This window comes from Amblyomma maculatum, chromosome 1, assembly GCF_055883805.1.
Source record: "Amblyomma maculatum isolate TAMU_Amacu chromosome 1, ASM5588380v1, whole genome shotgun sequence".
In the NCBI taxonomy this organism is placed as follows: domain Eukaryota; kingdom Metazoa; phylum Arthropoda; class Arachnida; order Ixodida; family Ixodidae; genus Amblyomma; species Amblyomma maculatum.
The window spans coordinates 400,213,172-400,240,919 of record NC_139344.1 but is presented as its reverse complement, the minus strand read 5'-3'; the positions used below and the strand labels follow the sequence as shown (position 1 = coordinate 400,240,919).

Here is a 27,748-nt window from a genome sequence, read left to right as displayed (position 1 = left end):
ACAGAGATAGTTTAAACATCTATAATGCATTCATGCTGAGCAAACGAAAAGAAGAAAGCAAATTTCAATAGCTATGCCCTTACAGGAATCGACCGATGTTTCACATAAAAAAACTGCTCTCATCTCTGTTCGTAACTCAAGCAATGGAATTTATTCGTTTCCTTGCATCTTACACGCATGGCATCCTTTTCGGTGAAAGTTAAATGTCACGCCACAAGAGTAGGAAAGTTATTTACAGAGCCAGTAACTGCAAACATTTCCTACTTTCGCTGAGGAGGACCGCCCGGAAGCACAACGTACGCATAAATCGGAGCACGATGCAATTACATATATTTTAGATGAAAACGAGTTTGGTCTTTCTTTTACGTTGGATTTGCGCGGCTGCCTTATGTCGAAGGGTGAACTTGCACAATAAAAAAAAAAAAACATTGCGCGGCTGTACATTGACAAGCGGTAGCACTAGCGTTCAGACTACTCAACGTTGCATATTGGCAATCTATGAGATTGAGAGAGAGAGCTTTTTGCAGCGCATAGTTTGGGATTGCGACACTTCGGATGTACCAAGTTTAAAATTAAAAGCTCCTGAAGTTGCGCGCGAAACCTCGTCTATATGAGCTTCGGGTTTCAAAGGAGCTTTTTCTCAGCGCACGCCCTCCGAAACATTATGGGAATTCCAGTTAACTTTGGGTATTTAACTTTGAACGCTACTTAGCCGCCTAAGACCTGATCATCAGAATTAGGAAATTGAAATCTTAGCTTAAACCGGTCGAAGTTTATGGAATGTGAGTAAAAAAAAAACTGGGACAGAATTAACGGCCCTTACTTCCCGGAAACAACAGCCGTATGATGTAACATGATGTGGAAGACTACCAGAGATATAAATAAATCGTCGCTTTAACGAAGACGTACTAACATGCTTGTGTGGCTGTGGGATAGATTGTCTAAATCGGGATTTAAGGGGCCTGAAAGGCTGGGCTCCTATCTCACCCTTTCACCTCAAAGGCGAAGCCCGATTTTCCATCTCTAGTCAACTCGGCACTGTCATGCGGCCTCCACCTGTCACGCAACCCGTGGGCCAAACAATGCATAGTCATACAAACCCTCCAAGTATCATCTGCCAGAGACATGCCTGTAAATTGTCACCTACAACGGCAATGCTGGCAACGTCGGAAACACCCTCGCTGGCTTTACTGCAGAACACAACCTTTAAAATTCTCGCGTTAATATCGCGGTAATAATTCACTATAACTTAGTGTACATTTGCACATTTTTAAAGCGATGTTTATACGCATGCCCCTGTGTCAGGGTTGTTGGGTCTGTCGTCTTTAGATTTCTGCGCCAAAACTTACGGGAATGTCCCAGGCAGATGTTAGCATGTACAGGGTCATCCGCTTCTAGTTATAACATAGTCACTGCTTTCAAAGCAACATTACGTCCAATTTAGGTGCATATCGATGCAAAGCGGTGCAAGCACAGAGAGACCCGGAAGTGCTGCTTCACAATCACTTCCAGTTATTCTTACTGTGCGGGCAGTTCGGACGTAATGGTGCTTTGAAAGCACCATGTTATAGCTAGACGTGGTCGAGGCTGTACTTGATATGGCCGAACACTAATTGGATTTGAGCTTGAGATTGCAGAAAACGATATGACACGGGCGCGTCCAGCTCCAGCTTTTAGTTGGAGATTAGAGGGTGAGGAAAATCGTAATTTTAAACCTGCGCAATCGTTGTACACTCAGGGAGGTCACGCTGACACTAGGATTAGCTATGGTTAAGTGGGCTTTATTTCCATGCCATGTTCTCATCATACAAATTCACACCACTCTTTGGAGATTTTGTGCGCAATAATAAAGGCACTACGTAAGGAATTCATGACAGAGCGAGTAGCGATGGGTACGTAGACGCGAACCAGCCTACGCAAGAAAAGCGGCAGACGAAAGCATTCAACAGTGTCGCGCAATATTCTTAAGGGCGCAGATTAAGTGTCCCCCCGAATTTTTGTTCATTTACTTTTAGGTTATTTCTTCAAAGTAAAACATAGCGCTCACCAAATGCAGCAGCTAGGATGGCATTTTGCAGATTGAGCAGTTTTTGAATGTTCTGTGAAAACAATAAGCCACTACTGGGGCGGTGCTTGTTGATGTTAACATTTAGCTAGTGTCATTCATTTAGCACATCAGTAGCAGTGCGTTCACATTACATCATGGTGACATAAAAGCAGTTCTTGTAGTCTTCTTCCCAACTGTGACAAATTTAGGGTCGTAAAGGCTATATCTGAAGAGTATGTATTCCATGTTTGTTTTCGAAAATGTCCGACCGCTTCGCTTCTTCTGAAACTCACAATAATCGATGGAGAGTACCACTACCGTCTCAGCAGTGTGGAGGATAAGCATCCCAAGAGAATGTTCTATCCTAGGCCTTTTAGCCTTTTACTTCAGCGTTTTTGATGTCTTGTTGCCTACCACCCAAAAAAATCCGTCACAAACCTTATCGCTTGCATAATCTTTAAAGTCAGAAAGAATAGGCGCGCTTGTAACATCTTGTCCGCATTTTGACACGCACGCACGCACGCACGCACGCACGCACGCACGCACGCACACACACACACACACACACACACACACACACACACACACACACACACACACACACACACACACACACACACACACGCGTACATACATACATACATACATACATACATGCATACATACATACATACATACATACATACATACATACATACATACATACATACATACATACATACATACATACATACATACATACATACATACATACATACATACATACATACATACATACATACATACATACATACATACATACATATATAAATATATTTGAGAATAGTAATTGAGAATCTATATATATATTGTAAGGGTGCGTTGAAGCTCAGGTCGGTGTTCGGGTCGACCGTTTAACTAGCGCGTCAGTCTCTTGCGTCTTCGTCTTTTGTCTGCCGTCTTCTTTTTTCAGCACGCGCCTTCCGACATACGCTCGTCGTCTTTGTCACTGTCGACAATCACCGAGCGTTGGTGTGACACTACAATTATCCCCGGGAGAAAAAAGAGGCATCCTGCCGACTCATGGTGTGGACACAACAGGCGGGTCGTAACAGGGCTTGAGGCGGTCAACGTGCACTGTTTCACGCCCGCGGCGATGCATATCCGGTGTCGGTACAAGCGGTTCTATAACGTAGTTCACCGGAGAGGTCTGGCAAATAACCCGATATGGGCCATGGAATTTGGACGCTAGTTTGGTAGAGAGGCCGGAAGGGGTAGCAGGAACCCAAAGCCACACGAGGGAGTCTGTGCTGTATGAAGGAGCTGGACAAGACGGTGCGCGAAGGAACTGCTGGTGACCTTGGTTCTGGGTTGTAAATGAGCGGGCCAACTGGTGACATTCTTCTGCATATGCTGCTGCTTGAGAGACGGTGGTCGCTTCGGAGGTGTCAGGGCGATAAGGAAGTATCGTGTCCATAGTTGAGGTGGGTTCACGGCCGTATAGAAGGAAAAAGGGGGAGAAGCCGGTCGTGCTTTGTATGGCAGTATTATAAGCGTACGTGACGAATGGGAGAAGCCGGTCCCAGTTTGAGTGGTCGGAGGCGACATACATGGCCAGCATGTCACTTAAGGTACGGTTAAAACGTTCCGTCATGCCATTTGTCTGCGGATGGTAGGCCGAGGTAGAACGGTGGACAATGCGGCACTGCTGAAGAAGGGCTTCAATGGTCTCGGAAAGAAAAACACGGCCACGGTCACTGGGCAATTCTTTAGGTGAACCGTGGCGCAGAACGAGATGGTGCAGGACGAAAGACGCAACGTCTGGCGCCGACGCAGAAGGTAAGGAAGATGTTTCTGCGTAGCGGGTAAGGTGGTCAACAGCGACGATGACCCAACGGTTACCAGCTGGAGTGACTGGTAGTGGCCCGTAAAGATCAATACCAACACGATCGAATGGTCGGCTGGGGCAGGGCAAGGGCTGCATCGGAACGCTGGAGTGGTGTGGAGGGCTTTTGCGGCGTTGGCATTGCTGGCATGCGCGAACGTAATGACGCACGAAGCGGTACATACCCTGCCAGTAATATCGGAGGCGAAGACGAGTGTAAGTTTTCAACACTCCGGCGTGGGCACACTGAGGATCGGCGTGAAAAGCGGCGCATATTTCCGAACGGAGATGCCGAGGAATGACAAGCAGCCACTTTCGTCCGTCGGAGAGGTAATTTCGGCGGTAAAGCATGCCGTCGCGGATGGAAAAATGACGAGCTTGGCGGTGAAGCGTTCGTGAAGCTGGGCGCAGAGAAGGTGTAGATAAAAGCGTGAGAAGAGGAGCGATCCAAGGGTCTTGCCTTTGTTCATTGGGCATGTCGGCAATTTCTAGCGAAAATGAGTCACTTATGGTGATAGCTGTCGAGTCAGAGCCACATTTAAGAGGTGACCTAGACAGGGCGTCGGCATCAGAATGCTTACGGCCAGACCGGTAGGTGACCTGAATGTCGTACTCTTGTAAGCGGAGGGCCCAACGAGCAAGACGGCCGGATGGGTCTTTAAGGGTGGACAACCAGCAGAGTGCGTGATGGTCCGTAACAACAGAAAAGGGACGACCGTAGAGATATGGGCGGAACTTCCCAATGGCCCAAATGATGGCCAAGCACTCCTTTTCGGTTACAAAATAATTCTTTTCGGCCTTTGTTAAGGTACGGCTGGCATAAGCAACAACGTACTCTGGGTTGCCGGGCTTTCGTTGTGCAAGGACAGCGCCGAGACCTACACCGCTGGCATCAGTGTGAATTTCGGTAGGCGCCGTAGGGTCAAAATGGCGGAGAATCGGAGGCGACACTAGAAGGCGCCCAAGTGTCGAAAAGGCCTCATCACAGTCGGATGCCCAAGACGAAAGAATGGCGTCACCGGCAATAAGATCAGTCAGCGGCAAGATGATCGAAGCGAAATTGCGGACAAAGCGACGAAAATACGAACACAGCCCGATAAAACTACGCAGCTCCTTTAGAGAAGTTGGGCGTGGAAACTCAGCTACTGCACGGAGTTTCGCAGGATCTGGACGAACACCGTCTTTCGAAACAACGTGTCCCAATATAGGAAGCTGGCGAGCCCCGAAGCAGCACTTTTTCAAATTTAGTTGCAGGCCGGCATCAGTCAAACACTGTAGCACACGCTCGAGACGGTCCAAATGTGACGCAAAATCTTTTGAAAACACGACAACATCGTCCAGGTAACAAAGACAGTCATGCCACTTGAGTCCGCAAAGAATTGTGTCCATCATGCGCTTAAAGGTGGCCGGCGCGTTGCACAATCCAAACGGCATGACGTTAAATTCATAGAGACCATCAGGTGTCACAAAGGCGGTTTTTGGGCGATCGTCAGCTGCCATGGGTACCTGCCAGTAGCCCGAGCGAAGATCCAGAGATGAAAAGAATTCGGCACCTTGAAGGCAATCGAGAGCGTCATCAATACGTGGCAGGGGGTATACGTCTTTTCGCGTTATCTTGTTCAAACGCCTGTAATCGACACAGAACCGTATAGAGCCATCCTTTTTCCTCACGAGAACAACTGGAGAAGCCCAAGGGCTGTGCGAAGGCTGGATGACGCCACGGTGAAGCATGTCATTAACGTGCTCAGTGATAACTTTACGTTCAGCAGCCGATACCCGATAAGGGCGCTGGCGTACCGGGGCGTGCGTACCGGTGTCGATGCAGTGAGTGACTACGGATGTGCGCCCCAAAGATGTCCGAGGAAGGTCGAATGAGGAACGGAAGCGCTGCAGCAAGCTGACGAGCTGGTCGCGTTGATCTGCTGAAAGGCTGGCATCCAGACAGCCAGAAAAAGCTGCAGTGGAGTCGTTGTTCTGTACCGAAGCGGGCAAGTCAATAGCATCGAGTTGCAGTGGGGTTGGGTCTTCTGAGACGGCAGATGTCGTGGCGTCATCAAAGGACTCGACATGACCAAGACGTTCTCCACGAAGAAGCGTTGACGGACAAGGCGACGGGTTAGAGACGTATATGGCGCTGTAGCCACCACAGAAAGTGAGAAGGGCGAAAGGCAGGACTAAGCAATGGCGACGATTAGCGGCGTGCGTCGGAGTGAACAGAACTGTCGAATCAGAAAAGCCGGCGCAGGAAACGGGCACGAGGACGGTAGAGCAGGCGGGGATGTCAGTATCTTCGGCCACAGTTATCTTATCGACGTGGAGCAGTGTGTCAGATGAGGCGGCCGGCGAAAGCGGAGACAATTCGATGCTGGCTCGGGCACAATCAATAATCGCATGATGGCTGGTGAGAAAGTCGCAACCCAGAATCAGTTCATGAGAGCAGTGAGGCAGCACAAGAAATTCGGCGACGTACAAAACACCCTGAATGACAATTCGAGCTGTGCACGCCGCAAGCGGTTGAATGCGATGTGAGCTGGCAGTTCGGAGAAAAAATTTCGAAACAGGCGTCGTAACTTTGCGAAGTCGGCGGCAAAGGTTGGCACTTATAACAGACACAGCGGCGCCAGTGTCCACAAGAGCGAGAACTGCGACGCCATCAACAAACACTTCGAGAACGTTGGTAGGGGAAGACGGAGGACTTGCACAAGTAGAGGAAAACGCAGTTCTTGCCTCCGGAACTGCGGCTGTTAGTTTTCCTCCGGGCCAGCAGGAGAGCGACGGCGCAGCGGCGAAAGGGAACGACGGCGGGGAGACGGCGATCGACGGGAGGAGTGAGAGGAGCGGTCAGGATAATTTGAGTCCGTAGAAGTGCCAGCAGGGACAGGGGGAGGGGAAGGTTCAAAGTTTGCACTGTAGTTATAACTGTACAGGCGGGGGCCATTGCAGTATGACCGTGCGCTGGCGACAAAGCCGGGCGACGTGGCCAGGAACGCCACATGAATAACAGATCGGGCGGTTGTCGGAGGTCCGCCATGGATTGTTGACCGGACGTCGAGGAGGCAGGTAAGGGCGGGGCGGAGGTGGTGGCGGTGGTAACGGCGCAGCATACGCGACAGGGCAGGGTGGTGGTCTGGCGGCGACAGCGGCGTATGTTAATGGGGCTGTCACAGGCGTAATTTGAGAGCTTGGCGGTAAAACTTCTGCAACTTGCTCCTGGATGGTGCGTCGAAGTGCAGAATCTATCGATGGGGTGGTTGCGGCAGAAGCAGGGAGGAGCGATAGTTGGCGAGCCACTTCCTCCCGTATAAAGGCCTTGATCCCAGGAAGGAGGGAAGGTGGTTCAGAAGTGAGACCGCATGCTGTCGGAGGTACGAATAACCGATCGTTCACGAGAGAACGCCGGGTAGAAGCTCGTTGCCTTTTGAGGACGTCGTAACTCTGACAGAGCTGAACCACTTCGACGACTGTTTGGGGGTTTCTGGCCGTCAACATGTGAAATGCATCGTCGGAGATTCCCTTCAGGATTTTGGTGATCTTGTCAGTTTCGGACATACAAGGATCAAAACGTCTACAAAGGTCCACAATGTCCTCTATGTAGCTGGTGAACGTTTCACCGGGATTCTGAGCGCGGGCTTCGAGGGGTTGTTCGGCGCGCAGTTTGCGCACAGCGGGGCGGCCGAACACCTCGGAAAAGCTCGTTTTGAAGGCCGACCAGGTGGGTAGGTCGGGTTCGTGGTTGCGGAACCATAAATTTGCTACATCGGTCAGGCAAAAGAGGACGTTGGCTAACTTCGTGGTGTCGTCCCACTTGTTGTAGGCGCTTACGCGTTCGTAGGAGGATAGCCAATCGTCTACATCTTGGTCGTCGGCGCCACTGAAAAAGCTGGGGTCACGCTGGCGAAGCCCACCAGAGCACAGGATGGTAGGGGAAGCGGTGGGATCAGCCGAGTGTGAAGTGGCGGTCTGGCTTGTTGCCTCAGGCATAGCGGATGGCGGAGTGAGTGTGCGGCTGCGAAGCTCTAGCGTGAGAGGAGGGAACGAAGAGCAGCCTCCACCAAATGTAAGGGTGCGTTGAAGCTCTAGGCGGGCACAGCGTCCCACAACATTTTGGTGTCAGAAGTGGGATCATGCCGCTCACCCACTCACAAAGTCAAGGACCCGACGTGCCAGACGACAGACCTCTGCCACCAGGCGATGGCGCCGACGACGCAGCGGCTGGCGCAGCTAGACCTAGACGCACGGAGGGGCTCGGTCCTTCGCAGCAGCTGGATGGTAGTATTGAGCGCCTCATTGATATAGTTACTCAGCGGATGGACGCATGGGAGGCCCGTCTGACTGCCCAGGCTGTGGAGTTGGAAGATCTCCGGCGCTACTTCCGTCGCCTTGTGCCAGCCGAGCCGAACACAGGTAATGAGTCTTTAGGCGTCACTGCCACCGCTGCCTCCAGCTCTGCCGTCGCTGGGTCTGCTGTCGTAGCCGCCAATAACGTGCTCGGCGCGGGTACATCATTGGACGTAGTGGAATTACCCACGTTTGACGGCACTATCTCGTGGGATGCTTACTACATCCAACTGGAAGGTATTGCGACGGCGAGAGGCTGGGACGAGCAAATGAAGGTATGGGTGCTCGTCTCCAAACTGAGAGGCCGCGCAACTGAGCTGCTGCAGAACGTACCGCCCGACCAGCTGGGCTCTTACACTGTCCTGGTGGGCCTCCTGTCCGACCACTACAGTGCTTCAGGTCAACCCCGTGCGCAGTACCACCGCCTGCGAGCCCGCCGTCAAGAGCCCGGGGAGACATACCAGGACTTCGCCGCCGCCATTGAGCGCCTGGTTCTGCAGTCGCTGCCGGGGGCACCTCAGAACGTCGTGGCCCTGGTCGGCACCGATGCGTTTGTCGACGCCATCCGACTCCCTGAGGTGCTGCCCTTGGTCCGTTTTGGTCGTCCTGAGTCCGTCCGCGCCGCCATGGCGCTCGCCATCGAGGCGGAATTGACTTTGTTGGCCACGCGGGGGTCGCCACCGTCTGCCGGCGCTTCGTCTCGGTGCGGACTCCTCGATTGGCAGTCCCTACAGTGGCCTCTAACCGACGCGGGCGTAACGACACCCGCACGACCTGCTTCCGCTGCGGCCTGAGGGGGCACCACGTGAGGGACTGTGCTAGCCTTCCGACGTCGGAAAACGATTTGGCGGAACTCAGGGGGCACAGTTCCGTCATCCCATCACTCCTTCGCTCTCCTTGTCCCCTCCGTTCGTCGGCTTCGATAACCACTGATGCTCCCTACGTACTCGTCGACGTACTCTGCTTGACCTTGCTGTAGAGGCCTTGGTCGACAGCGGAGCGGCTGTCAATGTGCTGGACAAATCGTTTATTGTTAACAAGCCCCACCGGCTTCTTCCAGCCGCCAAAACCCGGCTCTTAGCTTTTAACGACGCCCCGGCGGAGCAAGTCGGACGTGTCATCGTCAATCTGACGCCATTGGTCCTCGTGTGCGGGTGGTGCCAGCAAGTCGGAGTCGTCCATAATTTTACCACAACAGAACTACAGGCGAGCCGAACTCTACGTGGGCCGGGTTGGCTTAGCCGGATTTCCAGTCTCGGTGTTGCCCTGTGGCAGTCCCTGGTGTCGGCGACCAAGCGTGCATCAGAATCTGTGCGTTACCTCGCAACGAAGTGGCCACGTCGAGTCAAGCCGATCGACGTCACTACCGTGACTGTAGCGTCCGCCGTGACTCTGCCACCGGGTGCGGCAATGTGGGTGTATGCCAAGCTTGACAGTCCGATCACAGCGGACGTGCTTTTCGAAACCATCCGGTGCTCAGCTCCAGCCCGTGAGATGACGTCCCCTCGAAGTATTTCTGCCTGTGCTCAAAGGAGAGGCCCACGTATTTATGCTTAACATCTGCCGCGCACCTCTCGTGCTGATTCCAGGCACTCAATTGGGTACAGCCTCAATCCTGAACTCCGGATGACCGGTTGCGTCTCTGCAACCTGAAGCACCGCCTCAGCACCTTCCAGTGCGGCGGTCCTACCGTGGGAAACATTTAACTTTGGCCCCACCCTCACCGACGCGGAGCTTGCCTCTCTCAAGGCCTTGCTGTTCGAACATCGCAGTTGCTTTGCTCTAAGCGCCGGTGAACTTGGGTGCACTGCCTGGGCCCAACGCCGAATCAACACCGAAAACCGCGGGCCCATTCATCACCATCCTCGCCGTGTAGCGCCAGCCGAACGGAGAGTCATCCAACAGCACGTATGCGACATGCTTGACCAGGGAACCATTGCCCCGTCTTGTAGCCCTTGGTCCTCCCCTGTAGTCCTTGTGCGTAAGAAAGATGGAACACTCTGCTTCTGCGTTGATTATCGCAAGTTAAATACTATTACTCACCTCGACGTGTACCCTCTTCCCCGCCTCGACGATGCACTTGATCGCCTGAAGGGGGCCCGTTATTTTTTCCCCCTATATCTGCTCTCGGACTACTGGCAGGTGCCTGTTCACCCCAATGATGCAGAAAAGCCGGCTTTCGTGACTCCCGACGGCCTTTACCAGTTCAACCGTATGCCCTTCGGTATCTCAAATGCTCCAGCTACTTTTCAGCGCCTCATGGACAGCGTCTTAGGCAATATGAAGTGGACTATAGCGTTGGTCTGCCTGGACGGTGTAATTGTCTACGCGGCTACGTTTGAAGAACACCAAACGCGACTAAAACTCGTCCTCGAAGCCCTTACCTCTGCTGGGCTTCGCTTAAAACCAAAGAAATGTTTCTTCGGTTTTGCAGCGGTGACGTACTTGGGTCATGTTGTGAGCCGGCATGGCATCCGTATCGACCCTCAAAAACTAAAAGCGCTTACGGATTACGAAGCTCCCACCACCGCCAAGGAGCTCAAAAGTTTCTTTGGATTTGCTTCGTATTTCCGTCGTTTCATTCCGTACTTTGCCAAGCGAAGCGCTCCGTTGACCGCCCTGCTGAAGAAGAATGCATTGTGGAGTTGGACGCCGGTCCAACAGCTCGCGTTCCTTGACGTCAAGCACGCCCTCCTCAAGCCTCCCACATTGGCCCACTACGGCGAATCGGCCCCCATCGTCCTCCACACGGATGCCAGCCAAGATGGGCTCGGCGCTGTCCTTCTGCAGGAAGACAAGTCTGGTGACCACAAAGTTTTAGCTTATGCCAGCCGCCAGCTTTCCCACATAGAGCGCCGCCGCCACTCTTCGAAACTCAAGTGCCTCGCCGTTCTCTGGGCCGTCGAGAAGTTCCGTCCCTACCTGTACGGCCGTCATTTTACCATAGTCACGGACAACAGCGCTCTCAGTTGGCTGCAGTCTGCCAAACACTGAAATGCCAAGATTGCACGCTGGTCACTGCAACTTTAAAAGTACGATTTCACCATAGTGCTTCGGCGCGGTTCTGCTCAACAAGATGCCGATTTCCTTTCACGCCACCTTTGTCCCGTGACGGCTTTGACGAATTTCAGGAGTGCACAAGCGCAAGATCGCGACATTGCGGCCATAGTCCAATCCTTTAGCACCACCGCCGGCGCAGGTCACCGTAAACTGCGCCGGGTCTATCGAATTAAAGACCATCTCTTGTGTCATGTGAGGCGGCTCCGTGATCGACCACCCGTGTGGTTGCCAGTGGTGCCAGCAACACTGCGGTCGCAAGTCTTGATCGGCCTACACGACGCTCCCACAGCTCGTCACCTTGGTCGCAGCAAGACCTACGCACGAGTGTCGGAGCGCTTTTGGTGGCCTAATATGTCCAGAGACTTCAAGGAACACGTTGCGTCCTGCCAGACGTGCCAATACCGGAAATGGTCCACACGAATAACCAAGCCACCCCCGCAGGCTTTTTCGCCGCCAAGTTCCCCTTTCGAACTGGTTGGACTGGACCATTTTGGCCCATTGCCGAAGACGCCCGCCGGAAACAGGTATATTCTGGTTGCGATCGACTACTTTTCCAAGTGGGTCGAAGCACTGCCCGTTCCAGACACCTCTTCCGCTCATGCCGTTTTGTTTGTGGAACAGCATCTCGTTCTTCGGCATGGTGTGCTCCGACGCCTCATCACGGACCTTGGGAGCTGCTTTATGTCCCATGAATTTGAGCAAGCCCCCCACTCCTTCGGCATTGCGCATTCCACTACATCCGTCAATCATCCCCAGTACAATGGCCTCGTGGAGCGTGTTAACCGCACTCTCACGGATATACTCGCCTCCTACGTGGCTCCGTCCCACAGAAACTGGGATCGTTTTGTTTCTGCGGCAGCTTTTGCCCTCAACACTGCGAGGCAAGAAACAACGCATGTCACACCGTTCTCAGTCGCCTATGGCAGAACACCCTCTATCCCTCTCGACGCGCAGTTGGGCCTTCCCATCAGACGGCGTCACCAACTTACTCCGCCCAACGACTTCGTTACGCCCGCTTCGACGCTCAGTGCAACCTTCTCACGTCTCATGCGCGTGTGCAAGTGGCCAATGCGGCAGCACCACCACTTCCCTCTTTCTGGTCCGGTGACTTGGTCCGCGTTCGCCTCGCCATCCGCGCGACTAGCCGTGCCACGAAGCTCATGCCCCGATAACGCGGCCCTTACCGTGTCGTTGAACGGCTCGGCCCCGTGACACACCGCCTCGAAGAACTCCCCGAGCATCGACCATGCGGTGTGCACCACATTTTCCCGGAGCATGTGTCAAACATGAAGAGATATGTCAACAGCGCCAGCATTCACTCCGACTTAGATACCGGGTCATCACCACTACTATCATCGCCTGCTGTCTCATTGCCTTCCCCACGAAAAATGCCGCCCTATAACTGGAGCGAATGCAGCAGCTCACCAACACTTTCTTTCCCCCCCCCCCCCCCCGGTGGAAAGATGTTACGGCGCGCGCCGAGGAGCGCTGCGCCAGAAAAAGAAGAGGCGCGGGACGAGCGCGAGACGAGCGCGCGGCGTCAGCGCGAGGGTTACAGAACAAAAGAAGAGCGCCGGGGCAAGTGGTTTTTGCCTGGTGTCCTCCGTTCTTCTGTGTCTATCTCTAAGCGGGCACAGCGTCCCACAACAATATATATATATATATATATATATATATATATATATATATATATATATATATATATATATATATACATATACACACACTTTGTCATCAAACTTGCCGATAAAGGAGGGAGTGAAGCAATTTTACACAAAGGCGAGTACATTAACAAGGAATATCGCCAATTCAAGATCTCAAATTTCTATTAATCACTCCCGTCAGATCCCACGGCCGAACACCAGGAAATATAACACAAACTCGAAAACAGCTCACCGAGATAGGAGAAATACCACCACGAGTAAGGCAATAGAGGCAATATCTCCATCCCCAGGGCGTTTCCATGTGCTGCCGGCTCCCGAAAGTCCACAAAGAAAATCATCCCGGTCGACTAATCGTATCCGGCATTGACACAACTACAGACCCAATATCTAGCTACATCTATTCCCTCATCAAACATATCCCTCCCAAACCTACATCGTACATACGCGACGCTATTCATTTTCTGAAAGAGTTATTTTCATTTCATTTTATTACTCTTAAGGCCGGTGAGGCCTTACAGAGAGGAGTGGGGGAAAAAAGAAATCAAAAGATACAAACAAATAAACAGTTACAATTCATAAGCATTAACAGTATCCTTGAATTTTTCAGAATCCTTGATGACGACGACGGTGGAGGGCAGGTGATTCCAGTCCGAGGCAGTTCTGGGGACGAATGAATTAAGATATTGTACAGTCGTGCACTCTGGGATGTGCACCTTTAGGTGGTGATCTCTGCGGGACGATATGTGCACCGGAAGAGTAAACAGGGATTGCTTTAAGTTTTCGTTGCCGTAACATATTTTATGAAATGTGCAGAGGCACGAAATGCGGCGCCGTATGGCAAGATCTGGAAGATTAAGCGTTCTTTCATTTCTGTAACACTGGCTCGGCGGGAGTAATTAGACATTATGAACCTCGCAGAGCGACTTTGGATGAATTCAAGCAACACAATGAGAGAGTTAGTGTATGGGTCCCACACTGGAGCAGCGTACTCAATTTGTGAGCGGACGAGTGTTTTGTAGAGCACTAGTTTCACAGAGATAGGGGCAAGGGAAAAGTTACGACGGATGAAGCCGAGCATGCAGCTGGCATTGTTAGTAATATATTCAATGTGAGCCTTCCAGGACAGATCATCAGTTATTTGAACACCAAGATACTTATACTTGTTAACTTGGGTCAGTGGGATATATGTTAACATTTAGTTTCATAAGCTAGGTATTACACGAAGTTCCAATTATGTTCAGATCATTTTGAGGAATGCATGCATCATCTTGGTTAGTAACTTCTCTGTATAAAACACAATCATCAGCGAAAAGTCTTAATTTGAAAGTAACTGAGGAAGGAAGATCATCAATATAGATAAGGAAAAGAGGAGGTCCTAGAACTGATCCTTGCGGAACGCCAGGATCTAAATTTACTGTCCAAAAAGGTGCCCTTTTAATTACCCTTGACGTGGTGTCCCTTTACACGAACATTCCGCCCGATGACGGGATCCAAGCTCTGATTACATCATATAAAAAACACAAAGCCCCAAACTCCCCTAGCCCAACCGCCATCGTGTCACTCGCTAATGTTGTTCTAAACTCAATTCCTTAGAATTCAATAACTCGCATTACCTACAAACCAGTGGTACAGCCATGGGAACAAAAATGGCGCCAGACTATGCCAATATATTCATGAACCACAATAAATCGGGTTTTCTACGCTCGTATTCAGAAAAAGAGTTCTATAAACGCTTTCTAGACGATATATTTATCATACGGACAGAAAACGAGCACAAACTCAACCAATTCATCAGCTCATTTAACACCATACATCCCAACATCTCATTCACACATATCTACTCCTTCACACAAATTAACTTCCTGGACGTATTAATTCAATTTCAAGAGGGTGCACTAATCACCAATGTCTGACAACAATACCTTTTTTTTTTTTAAAGCTGCCACCCGCGCCACTGCAAAACCCCAATTCTTTACTCTCAAGCAATAAGATTCAAACGAATATGCTCACGCTCAGAAGATTTTGCTGAAAATTCCAACCGCATGCGGGAGGTTCTGAAACACCAATATTGACCGCCCCTTATTATTGATAATGCAATTCGAAAAGCGGGAATAATTGATCGCAATGAAACATGTGCGGAGGCCCGACCGGCAGCACAAAATGAACACCGCTTAAATCCGATCCTAACTTTCGCAAACTACCTTCCGAACATCAACCAAATACTAAAAAAACAATTTACCATGATCGAACAAAGTGATCGCCTCTCCAAAATTTTTCCTGTGGTTCAGCGGGTTACAGACGACCAAAAAATTTACAAAATTATGTAGTCCACTCTATTCCGATAAAGCAGATCCGGTGGGTTGCTTGCCATGCGAAAAGAATAGATATCAAGTATGCAAACACATGCAAACAACGACCACGGCAAAGAGCACACACTCTGATTTTAAACGCTCCATTCAGGGAAACTTTGATTGTGACTCCAGGAACGTGGTATACATGCTCGAGTGTGGCAATTGTCAAATACAATACATAGGGCAAACCGAGAACCCTTTCCTAATTCGATTCAACAACCATCGCGCACACACTAAATCTCTCCACCACCTTCCCCTGTCCAAACACCTTCAACAGAAAAGTCACGGATTCGACAAACTCAAAGTTACCCTGCTCCAGAGCGGCTTCCATAGCAACCTCGAACGGGAACAGCGAGATTCGTACTTTATATTTAAATTTAATGCCCTGCAGGCAAGTATAAACGAGAGCCCCGGTATCCTTTCTCCCCTTCAAAGCTCAGTTACCCCTCCCCCGCTAAATTCAAAGCTAAATTCCTCCCGCTAACTCACCCAAACTGCCACATCAAGCATGCTGCCGGTAGCACGAAGGAATGTCAGCCTACCCCACAATACACTGAGTGAAGGCCACAGAACTCCTGCTTTCGTCTCCTGTGGTCATTCCTATTACCGTGCTTCCTTCCATGTGCCGTCTTTCATTCTCTCTCTCTCCTTCTTTTTTTTATACTCCCCACCTGCATCTTCTTTATACCACAACCACCACTACAATAACATTGTACTTCCCTCCTACTAAGCCCTATTTCCCTCTTTGTCTCTCCGCCACCTGCTTCTTTACCGCACTTCGCCTTTAAATCTACCCGCATCGTTTACATTCGTATTCCTGATGAAGGCCAGCTTCTGGTCGAAACGTCGTGTCCAAAAAATGTTTATTTAAATGAAGCGTACACTTCGCTTTAATATATATATATATATATATATATATATATATATATATATATATATATATATATATATATATATATATATATATATATATATATACCAGGCCGACCAGGCCGATTTTATTTATTGCCCAAAATTCATAAACCTAACAACCCTGGACGACCCATCATTTCCGGTATAGGAACCGTAACTGAAAACCTGTCACGCTATGTTGACACTCTAATCAATAAGATTCCAGCCACATTTCAGTCCTACATAAAGGATACAACTGATTTCCTAGCTGATATAGCTGATATCACCATCCCTCAAGGCGTCTTGCTCGTAACTCTGGATGTTGCGTCACTTTATACCAATATTCCCCACTCCGATGGTATCCGGTCAGTTGTAAAGGCTTTTGAAGATCGAAACTTATGCAGTAACATTGACGGTTCTACATTGGCTATCCTTCTTAAATTAATACTTGAACTTAACAACTTTGAATTTGATGGCAGACATTATGTCCAGATTAACGGAACATCGATGGGTACACGTATTGGTCCCAACTACGCCAACATATTCATGGGCTTATTAGAAGACCGGTTTCTCGAAGAATACCCGCTAAAGCCTTTTTACTACAAGAGATTTATAGACGACATTTTTTTTATTTGGCAACATAGTGAGGCAGAACTTCTATCATTCATCTCTAGTTTTAATAATGTGCATGAGGCCATAAACTTTTCTCATTCTTATTCTCCAACCACTATTGCTTTTCTAGACGTGACAGTGTCAATAAAGAATGGCAAACTAATCACTGATCTATACCGGAAACCCAGTGACAGACCTCAGTACCTGCACTTCAACAGCAGCCATCTTAAATACTGGAAGACTAGCATCCCATATGGACAAGCCGTCCGCTTTAAACGGATATGTTCAGACGATCACGACTTTGAATTTCACTGTGCCAACCTTCGTAACACCCTAATGGAACGCAAATATCCAGAGCGCCTAATAAATGATGCAGTGGAACGAGCAAGCCTTCTTGATCGCAAAGCTCTCTTCAAAGCGGAAAAGGAACCATCCGGCCAATCACGAATCAATCTCGTGCTAACGCATTCAGCCTCGGTCCCCAACGTTGCAGGCATTTTAAAGAAACATCATAGTATTCTCATGCAAAGTGATCGTCTAAAAGAAATTTATGAGCAAGCCCCCCGTGTTGTCTATCGCCGTAACAAGAACCTCAGTGATATTTTAACTTCGTCTAAAGCTAGCCCCACTGCACCAATCGGCTGCCATCCTTGCAACAAGTCACGGTGCAAAGTTTGTGCACAAATGACTACATCACTGAAAGCTTTGAGCACTGCATCGAACTTTAATGTAAAGATTCGAGGCAACTTCTCATGCGATACGGACAACGTGATTTATATGCTGGAATGTTCTATCTGCAAAATTCAGTACATTGGCCAAACCGAAACACCCTTCAGATACCGATTTAATAACCATAAAGCTCATTGTAATACACTTCCTAACCTTCCTATCTCTAAGCATGTAAACGTTACCAAGCACCCCTTTGAAAAAATGCAAGTAACTTTATTGGAATCAGGTTTCAGAACCCACCATGAACGCGAAGTTCGCGAATCATTTTTAATACACAAGTTTAACACGGTTTCTTGTGGTCTGAATGAAAACATTGGCAAGCTAACTTGTCTCTCGTCGTAGCATTTTAACTAAATGATAGCACCTTTGGCAGCATCTCAAAAGATATTATGTTTAATCGACATTGCCTCCATTTTGCACTGTTTGCCTCTCCGCTTGCGCTGTTACGGTCACAGCCCAAAGCCCCTCACAGGATGTCATGCTTTACTTGCACTGATCGTTTTCATGTTTGCCAGTTTCTCACGATCATATTGCTTCCTGCCGTAACATGCACTGATCATTACAACTTATCCAATAACCTTGCACATGATTCCTTGTGTAATCAACACTGTTACGAACAATTAACTTCTTTAACTTCTTCTCTTTGTCCCCATAGCATTGAGCACAAAATCGAGTTTTGTCACCATGCCGCGATTTCAGTGACTGTTTACTTTTTTGTGTGTGTGTACCGCGCTAAATCACAGTTATATTTCACTGTTAAATTCTACTGACGTGTTATCTGCTACTGTCGCCTATCAATGAGAATGATATTTCAGTAGATGAACCCCCCCCCCCTCCTGAATATTGCAGAATTAAGTGTTGCATGTATTCCACCCATCCTAACCTCGTGATATTTTGTTTTGTGCGCTGATAGTGACAACAATCTTTTAAGCGATATATCTTCCTTTCTTTGTGCTGCATATTAAGATGCATGACCTAAGCGCAACACGTGTCATTCTGTCTATATACCTTGCACCGCCATTACATCACGCGTGTGAAATCTTGTTTTTGATATTTTGATGTTTATTTGTTGATATTAGCTGGTCACGTGTTCTTCGATTGTGCATGTATATAAGAAATGGGAACCGACAGCTTCTTTCTACATTCCTTGACAAAGGCCGGACCCCGGCCGAAACGTCGGAATAAAGTGTGGTTTTTTCTACCGTGTGTCACCTACCTTAAGTCTATGCCCTACCGGACCCATTCGAGCTTCAACCCCCTTCCTATATATATATATATATATATATATATATATATATTACAAACACACGCATTGATAACGCAGCTTACCAGAATTCACATACGCAAGAGCCATGTCAGGGCCTTCTTCGGTGATTTGATAGTCAATGACGATGTCGCTACTGTAAGAAAATATTGACATTTGTAATTAGTCCTTCCGGTAAGGCGGAAATTATTTACCCTCCGTCCATCGTGCTGAGCAATCTGTACTGCTCATTAGGCACGACAGACTCCGAGAACACGTGGGTGTGCTGCTTACTAAAGCACTACTCTCGTCTCGAAAGTATTTTCTCGGTCGTCTAGTGACAAGTCATATTAGAAAGCCTATAATATATTCCGTCTTCGACTATTCGCAGTACCTTCCAGTCTTCTTGGTTTATTCGAAAAATGGATGTTTTTTGAGCAAAACATAAATGCGGCCCAGCAGTAAAATGCTGGCTATTTTGGCGATAAGCAGTCGACATGTTCCACTCTTTTCACATTTTTCTACACTCTCTTTTTGTGATCATTGCTATTCGCAAAAAAAAACAAAAATAGAACGCATTCCTTTTGCTGAAAGATTGGTTTACATGCTTACAACCTTGTGGGAAAATGCGAGAGAGTTAAAATTTTTACTTGAACTAGCATCAATTTGCTTCATTATATATAACCACCTAACATGTACTACTGGCGCCCGTCGCAAGCAGTATGTCTCTTCAACTCCTATTAACCTGAAACTACTGCCGCATCATCCGCCGTGCAACAAGGATCCATGCTGGGGCCACTGCGATTCCTATTACACATCAACAATTTGCCGCAAAATATTTCAATAAAATACGCTTGAATGCTGACGATTGTGTTGTATACCGATCAATTGACTCACCAGATGATTACGAGCAACTGAATGCTTCATTCTCATCCTTCGGCTCATGGTGCAAAACATAGCAAATGCAAATAAAGTTTCGTAAATCTGTCCTCGTTAAATCCAGTAATAATGCAACCTCATCCACTTATTGTTATTCATTCAACGGCGAATATTTGCAAGGTGTTTCTCATTACAAATATTTGGGCGTTTTTATTTCACCTAATTTGTAGTGGTCCAAACACATTAACAAAATGTGCAACAATGCATTCCGGAGGCTAGGGTGCCTAAAACGCTCTGTTTGTTGCCTCTCTGGAAACTCCATTGGTCTCTTACAAAGCTCTAATTCTTCCACATTTAAAGTGTAAGAGAAGGTTTAATCTATACGTCGAGGACGGCGTCGAGGTCGGCAAGGAAGCGCACGATGATCAAACCAGCACGATGATCTGCGCGATCACAATTCCACCGACTGCTTCCTCTTCATCAGCGTCCAGCAAAAAGGGCTCATCTTCTTCTTCACAAAAGTATGGGTCAATAATTTGAAGCCCCCATAAACAAAGCGGCACTAATAAGCTTGAGTCGGTTAAAAGAAAATCAGGGATTTTTAAATGCCGAAGATATGATAGGAACTTTTCACCATCATCCGCTATTCCTCACTGAAGTCTTTCCCGTTTTAGTATTCGCTGCGGCAATCAGTGTTTAAAGTATTTTCACAATACTGTTTATTCATCTCATTTTGCTCTATTGAATGAATACCTGTAGTTTTCAAAACCTTCTTCTACAATTAACTGTCATTCGAACAGTGTGTTGCCTATTAACGCACTCACTGTTACTTTCTAATTTAGCTTCTTCCCTTATTTCATTGAGCGCTGGAATTGTCTGTCCGGTGATGACGCTCGTTGCCGTTAGAACCCTTCATGAGCATTGTTGGAAATCCCTGATTAAATTGCTTATTGTTAACCCTGTATGGTTTTAGCGGTTCATCCTTTCATTGCTGCCAACTCCTCACTCTGTCGCTCATTCCTTATACTCTATGATTGCTATTGACTGTCGATTATCCTGTACCTTTCCACCACTCCTGCAATAGCCCTTTAGGGACTGCAGTATATGGAAATAAATAAATAAATTATTTAATTAATAAAATCCGCTGGGGTTAACTGAATTCTCGAAAAACTCTTGTTGTACTAAAGTAAATGTGTTCACAAGTATCTTGTAAACTGCTGCTGGGATTTCAGCTGCAGGAAACTATCTTCCTTGTATTAAATACGTAGAAGGAACCTATCGTTCTTGTTTTTAGTGTGGGCTAAAACTACTGTCGCGACTTTCCAGAGTTCGGCATTTGATCACTACTTCGCTTGATTTACTAATTTTCTAAATATCGAAAACCAACTGAAGTGTTTTTTTTTTTTTCATGTTGGAATTAAGGATGCATGTGGGCTATAATTACGGCTAGCATCCCTCAAATCACACTTTGAAAGTGATGCGTGTTCAATTGCTGAAATACGGTTTGCAGTATAATTACTCTTTGCATCCAATAACAGATTTGACAGTGACGCATGCTAATATGGGGAGTTACACAGGAATTAAAACAATTATAAAAACTAACAGATACACTTGCGAATCACGTTTAACACTGTGTATTTAGCAGTGGTCATTGGTAAATTTTCAAGGTTGTATTTAATTGTGGCCTAAAACTTTAAACTACATAAACAAGCAAAACTGCATCCGAAATGAGCTTACCAATCAGCTACAAATTTGAATAAAAATATACATGGTGTTCAAATTTTGCGCCTTTATTCTTACCCGTATTACTCAATTACTAAGAAGTATTTACCATAAGTAGAACCTCAAGAACTCTAGGATTATACCATCATTAATCCCTGCCTCCTCAGGCAGTGCATCTGGTTGATTTTTCACGGATTGTGAGAATAATGGAGTATATAAGCGGCACAGAAACCTCGGCAGTCCAGGCACTCGCTTTAAGCACTTTCTCAGATAGCGTATTAGACTCCTGCGGCTGGAAATGTTAAGCGCATTTGTGTTGCACGTAACAGTCGAGCTGAATTGTCGCACGTACGAACAGTACTGCCTTAATTAGCTATTCCATCTTCAGAAGCATCACCTTTTAGAGCCGACTATAGAACATTATAAGATATTGTTAATAATATAATAATGCAATGGTGTATTCATGTGGCGCGCATCGAAACCTTGCTTTTAATGCTTGTCCTGGGCAAGAGCTGAATAGTTTTTATGTCATGGAAACTAAAGGGGCGCAGTTTTCACGGTGAGTTTGAGAGAAAGTCAGAATATTGAAAGGAATATTAATGGAACCTTCCTCTCCGTAAAAATATTGCTTTTAAACTCACTCTCAAGGCTGCTACTTGATATTAAATATGAAAAGAGAAGCCCAGATGAGATTATCTTCGGAAGTATAGACTAATAATCAAGGTGCAATTTTACCCTTTGCAAAAATAGTGGCAATAACGCCCTCTAGTTCGAAACGAGCCTTGTCGAGAATTGATGGGTATGAGAATGCAGTTTTGGAACCGTCCGCATAATTTTGTTTACAAAAGAATCTTACTCCACCGAAGTCAGGTTCAAATGTTATTTTTTTATATCCATGCCTAGCGCATTTAACAGTTGGAGCATGATGTTTCTGTCGTTTATTATGCATGTTGTGCACTAGATCAAGATAAATTCGAAGCCACGTGTGTGATGACGCCAAAAAACCCACGCCACGTGAAAGTAAGTTAAAGGTGATTGTCAAGCGAACCGTGTTGAATATATTGAAGGTAGAAGACAACGGCTTGCTGCCAGGATGATTCCCCGTTGAAGCCTGGCCCAGGACGCTTTCGGTTCACAGGTCACCAAGACCCGATGGCCGTGGCCAAAGCACGCACTCATGGCATGAGCAGGGGTGATGTGTTCATTCGTGGCGGTGACATGGGTTGTTGGGAACTTTGGTCGGCATATTGGATAACTGGGGTCAAATGGTCGCTAAGCTGTCTCCTTGTGTCTTGTGGTCGCGTGGGTGGCGTCTCAGGTAAGTCTCGCCGTCGCGTCATGTGGACGGGGCGGGGAACAGCACGGTAGAACGTAGAGGTTGTGTCGGGTCTAGCAGGCTGGGGACCAGCCATGGGATGCCTCCTAGACCTTCGGCCTCGATACGTGGGCCGTAACCGCGTCTTGCGGCAACTCACTGATGTGGCATATGCGATCACCCCTCTCCAACCAAGCATCCTGCCCGCGCTACTGCCCGAGTCTTCCTCGTTCTCAACAATATTATGACTTGGGCATAAAACACGAAATACCTCCTCAGTCTTCAGAGCTCTCATTATATGTCTGCTTTCATCTGGAGAATTTACATTATAAGCATTTATGTAAAAGCCAGGGTAGCTTCTGAAGCGTAGAACATCGTAGTTCTTTGAAATTTCGCAGCTGTTGGAACAATATAGAATACGAGCCATCCAGGCCAACTTTCTTCATAGGCAAAATAACATTTGCTGATAATTGTGCACTTTCAAGAGGAGAAGCTCTAGAGGTTACATTAGAAGTGGGGATAACTTAAGTCATTAAAACCACTCAGAACTGTTCCGCAGGCTTCACTCAGAATACTGAAAGCAAAACTGCTGAAACAAAATTCCCCAGGTGAAGCCCATTACTTTCAATTTTGACTCACTTCCCCTGCTTCACGCTTAGAGTTGCCCAGGAAGATATGTACCTAATTCAACACTCACCCTGCTTTTCCATCTCTTCCAATGACGTGCCATGTGTAGGTTAATGTTCCAGCAGCTACGTCTAATGCGGTGAGATCAGCCGTCAAGCATTTGAACATTGGTAAATTTTCCGTAGCTTCGAGTAGCGCTGCTTGTGATAATAGCGCAACGGTCTGAAAAGGAGGACCAATACACAGGGGAGATTCATGTGACTGTTAATTCATTCCAGCCAACCTCCGGAAACACGGCAGAAGGCGATGCGTTCATAACATCCTTACCACGAAAAAACGATAAATAAGCCATACTTTATGAATAGTTATGTGCAACGAAGGGCGCAAAAACGTGGCAAAAAACTATCGCGGAAGAATAACGCGAAGCATAGATTTCCGCACACACCGCATAAAGTTAATGTGCTTTGATTACCTGTGTCTGGATTCTAAGGGAAGGAAAGCGTAGCAGGGGGCGGCAGAAAGTTAGGTGGGCGGATGAGATTAAGAAGTTCGCAGGGGTCAAGTGGATGCAGCTAGCACAGAACCGGGTTAAATGGAGAAATATGGGAGAGGCCTTCGCCCTGCAGAGAGTATAATCAGGCTGATGATGATGATGATTACCTGTAGGCCCTGCGTGCGCTCGGTTTTTGCCCATTGTTATCCCCCCACTTAACTAGCGTCTCATCTTTGCAAAGTACAAATTTTAGCTCATGAGCAGCACGAGAAATGACTTTCGTGCGGGACCAGATTTTTGGTTCTCAAAAAGTATCGTCACAAACTTTGTGCGGCCTTGCCTTGAGCAAGGGTAACCAACGTGATCGACTGGAAGCCCAGTTTGATAATCAGCCGAAAGAGCTCACCTTCCATCAGTTAGAATACTGCTGCTAAGGGAGAGCGTTAAGCAGAACCAAGAGGGTTCTGCTTAAGTTGAGGACAACTCGGAGGGCTATGGAACGAAAAACGGTAGGTGTAACAGTAAGAGATAGGAAGCGTGCAGAGTGGGTCAGAGAAATAACTCAAGTTACTGACATTCTAGTGGAAATTAAGAAGAAGAAATGGGCATGGGCAAGACATGTAGTGCGAAGAGAGGATAACGGATGTTCGCTTAGGGTAAGAAACTGGATTCCAAGGAAAGGAAAGCGTAGTAGGGGACGGCAGAAAGTTAGGTCGGCGGATGAGGTTAAGACGTTCGCAGGGGTCAAGTGGATGCAGCTAGCACAGAACCGGGTTAAGTGAAGTATGGGAGAGGCCTTCGCCCTGTAGTGGGTATAGTCAGGCTGATGATGATGATGAAAGGAGAGCGACACAAAGAATCAGCTGCACGCATAACCTGGAAAAGAAATTGAAACGCGTATGCAACTTCTCTTTTGTCAGAACTAGACTACCCAAGTAATAAAGATTTCTTAAGCTGAAACGAGAAGCACTACCCTTCATCAGTGAAAAAAGTTGCTTCTTTAAAAAAAGAAGATCAAACTCTTGGCGCTTACACTAGTAAACATTCGTTATGGGTTAGAACCATCAGTTAAATTGCCGATTCAAGATAATCCTGCACGCTTTTTCCTCCTAACCTTCCGGACTTGCTTGCTACTGGAAAATGGCCGCCGTGGCATGTGTAGTCCGGTAGCAGACCCCAGTGCCCGTTCCTTCGGACAAATAATATTTTCCTGTGTCTGATATCTAGGCGTTATTAAAATTACAGCGAAATGGTTTGCTCCGTTTGCTTATGTACGTGTGTATACGTTCTCTGAGTGGTGAGAATCCTTGAAAATGTTGTTTGCTGAATATACCTGTCCTCCAAATTTTTATATTCTGAAAGCAAGTATTTCTAGCATTCCTGATTTTTGAAAACCTCACGATTCTTTGTCGATTGAGTGAAGGCCAGGGCAGCCATCCTACGCTGAAGACAAAAACTGAAACGAATGAAAAAAAAAAAATTAGGAACAGGATGGTGTGCTCAAACAATAACTGACAAAAAAATGTCGGAAAAACTAAAGCAGCAGATTGCACACGTCGAGGAAGCATCCTTTTCTTTTCTGCTGCCGTCCTTCTTTAAAATATTCAGTGAGAAATTCTGAGGAACATACCTCCCGCCTCTCGATCACCAGGTATATTTAGAGTAAATATCATGCGGAAGCGTGATAATCTTTGGTGTGCACGGCTTTCAACGGTAATTCAAATCAATATTTTCGCAGAATGATGGCTCTCGTCCTTTCTATTCAACGAATTTCTTTATTTTCAGACGTGATTTTCGACTGAGGCTCTCGAAATATATTGTTCAAAAGTTAAGTAAAACTATCTCTCTGCGCATATTACATTCATAAAGCTTTATGAAGCGTTATACAGAGTGGTAATAAACGTATTTATGCATTTTGTTTAGCAAATCATTAAACGCAGGTTCATTAAAAGATGACTGGAGAACGGCCAGAAATAAAACCTGTCCACAAAACTTTAATTCATTATCTATTCTGAATTGCAGCCGGATATCATGAACACTTATACCACATGACGTTTGAAAAACAATATTCATAAATACGCTGCAGATATTTTGAGCAAAAAAATGCACGAGGATTTTTCACCGCTACTCATCTAGCACAAAGTACATGATTGCAAGTAGGCAATCAAGGAGCCAATTGTTTCTGGACCTATATTTATCCACTTTAAAAAGTCGTTGAAAACATTTTAGTATAACAAGCTCCTTTACACACTAGGTAACGATTTCAAATTGTCAAATTCCTCGCGCAGGTTGCCGCTTGTTTGAGAAACCGTCATCAAAATGTGGCTGTAAATACTTCCCGCCAGTTCCTGTTGTATCCAGCGTTCTCCATTGGTTTGTTCGTGGGGCACCTTTTGTTTTGTTTTTATTGACTACATTTTTGTCAACCTCACAATTTCTGCTAAACTGTACGCCGACGTTTGTGTGTTGCATAAGAAGATTAGTACCGCTAAGGAGAAACCGCGGCTAAATAAATAATAAGTACAGCCGTGGCCTAGAGGCAGAACATCCGCTTCGCGTGCAAGAGGACCTCGGTTAAAACCCCGGTGGCCCGCACTTCTCCACCAGATTAAAAAAGAAATATCCACGTGTCGATGAAATTGCATAAACAGGTTTTGGGTCAGACCTGATCCCGGCGAACACCTCAAGAAACGCACTCCTTCACCAGAACAGGATGTGGCCACCTTGGTGTAGTAATTGGCCACTACCTCCTATGAATATTCCAACAAACTCCCGGGCCTCAGTCCTTAGGAGCTGCAGAGCACCTGACCACGGCGGCGGTCGGATGGGTAACGCAGCGGAGGGTGCTAAGAATGCCTTGTTGCGGACAAGCCAGCAATTGAAACCGTCCTTAGAAATGTTTAAAGCTGGAACCATAGCTAATGAGACTAGTCTAGAAGCCCTCTTCGAGGAACTAGAAGGCATAAAATAGAATGTAATAGAGCTTAGTGAGGTTAGGAGGCGAAATGAGGCATATAGAGTAGTGGGGGTGGGTATCTGTTTTGTTATCAATGTTCACATGAGAGACGAGACCTAGTAGTAGGATTACTTGTCAGTAAGCACAGGTATCGTAATCAAGTTTAATAAGAGTACAAACTTAAGATTGTGTATGCTAACGCACATACGTGTAGCTATGATGACATGACCAGGCAGTCGAAAACTTCTACGAAGATATAGAATCGGCAATGGGGAAAGTAAAAGCATAGTATACTGTACTGATAGGCGACTTCAATGCCAAGGTAGGCAAAAGGAAAGTTGGAGACTAGGCAGTGGGTGACTGTGGCATTCGTTCTAGGAATAGCATTAGGAAGCTTTGAGTTCGCAGAGCGCAATAACTTATGAAATCCTCAATACCTTCTTCAGCCAAAGAAATAACAGGAAATTGACATGGAAAAGCTCCAACGGGGAGACTAAAATGGAAATTGACTTGATGCTGTGTTCTAGCCCTGGCAATATGCAAGATCTAGAGATAATCGGAAAGATACGATGCAGTGACCATCTAACAGTAAGATCCAGAATCAGTCTAAATTTGAAGAGGGACCGAAACAAATTACTAATGGTGAAGTCCGTAAACCAATTAGCGGTGAGGGGGAAGATAGAAAAATTCCGGATCTCGCTACAGAACAGATATTTAGCTTTAAGCGAGGAAGACAACCTTAGTGTGGAAGCAATGAAGATCTTCAGGGATATTCGTACTGAGAGAGCGGCAGAAGTAGCCGGAAGGATAGTAAGTGAGAATGCATGTAAATTATCTAAGCAGCCGAAAAATTCGATTAAGAAGCGCCAAAGCCTGAAAGCCTCAAACCCAAATGACAGGATAAAACTTGCAGAGCTATCACAGGTAATGGATAGGTGTGAAGTGTCCGACATAAGG

At 47.0% G+C, this 27,748-nt stretch overlaps 1 protein-coding gene across 1 annotated transcript in view; it reads right to left on the bottom strand.

The window, feature by feature from the left end:
- LOC146208683 (uncharacterized) overlaps positions 1-27,748 on the bottom strand; it is a 41,764-nt gene that overhangs the window by 4,594 nt on the left and 9,422 nt on the right. The window contains exons 2-3 of the mRNA XM_084579104.1: positions 23,413-23,564; positions 18,886-18,956 (exon numbers count right to left, since the gene is read on the bottom strand). Of these exons, the coding sequence (XP_084435230.1) occupies positions 18,886-18,956; positions 23,413-23,564 (223 nt within the window). The remainder of the gene's footprint in view (positions 1-18,885; positions 18,957-23,412; positions 23,565-27,748) is intronic.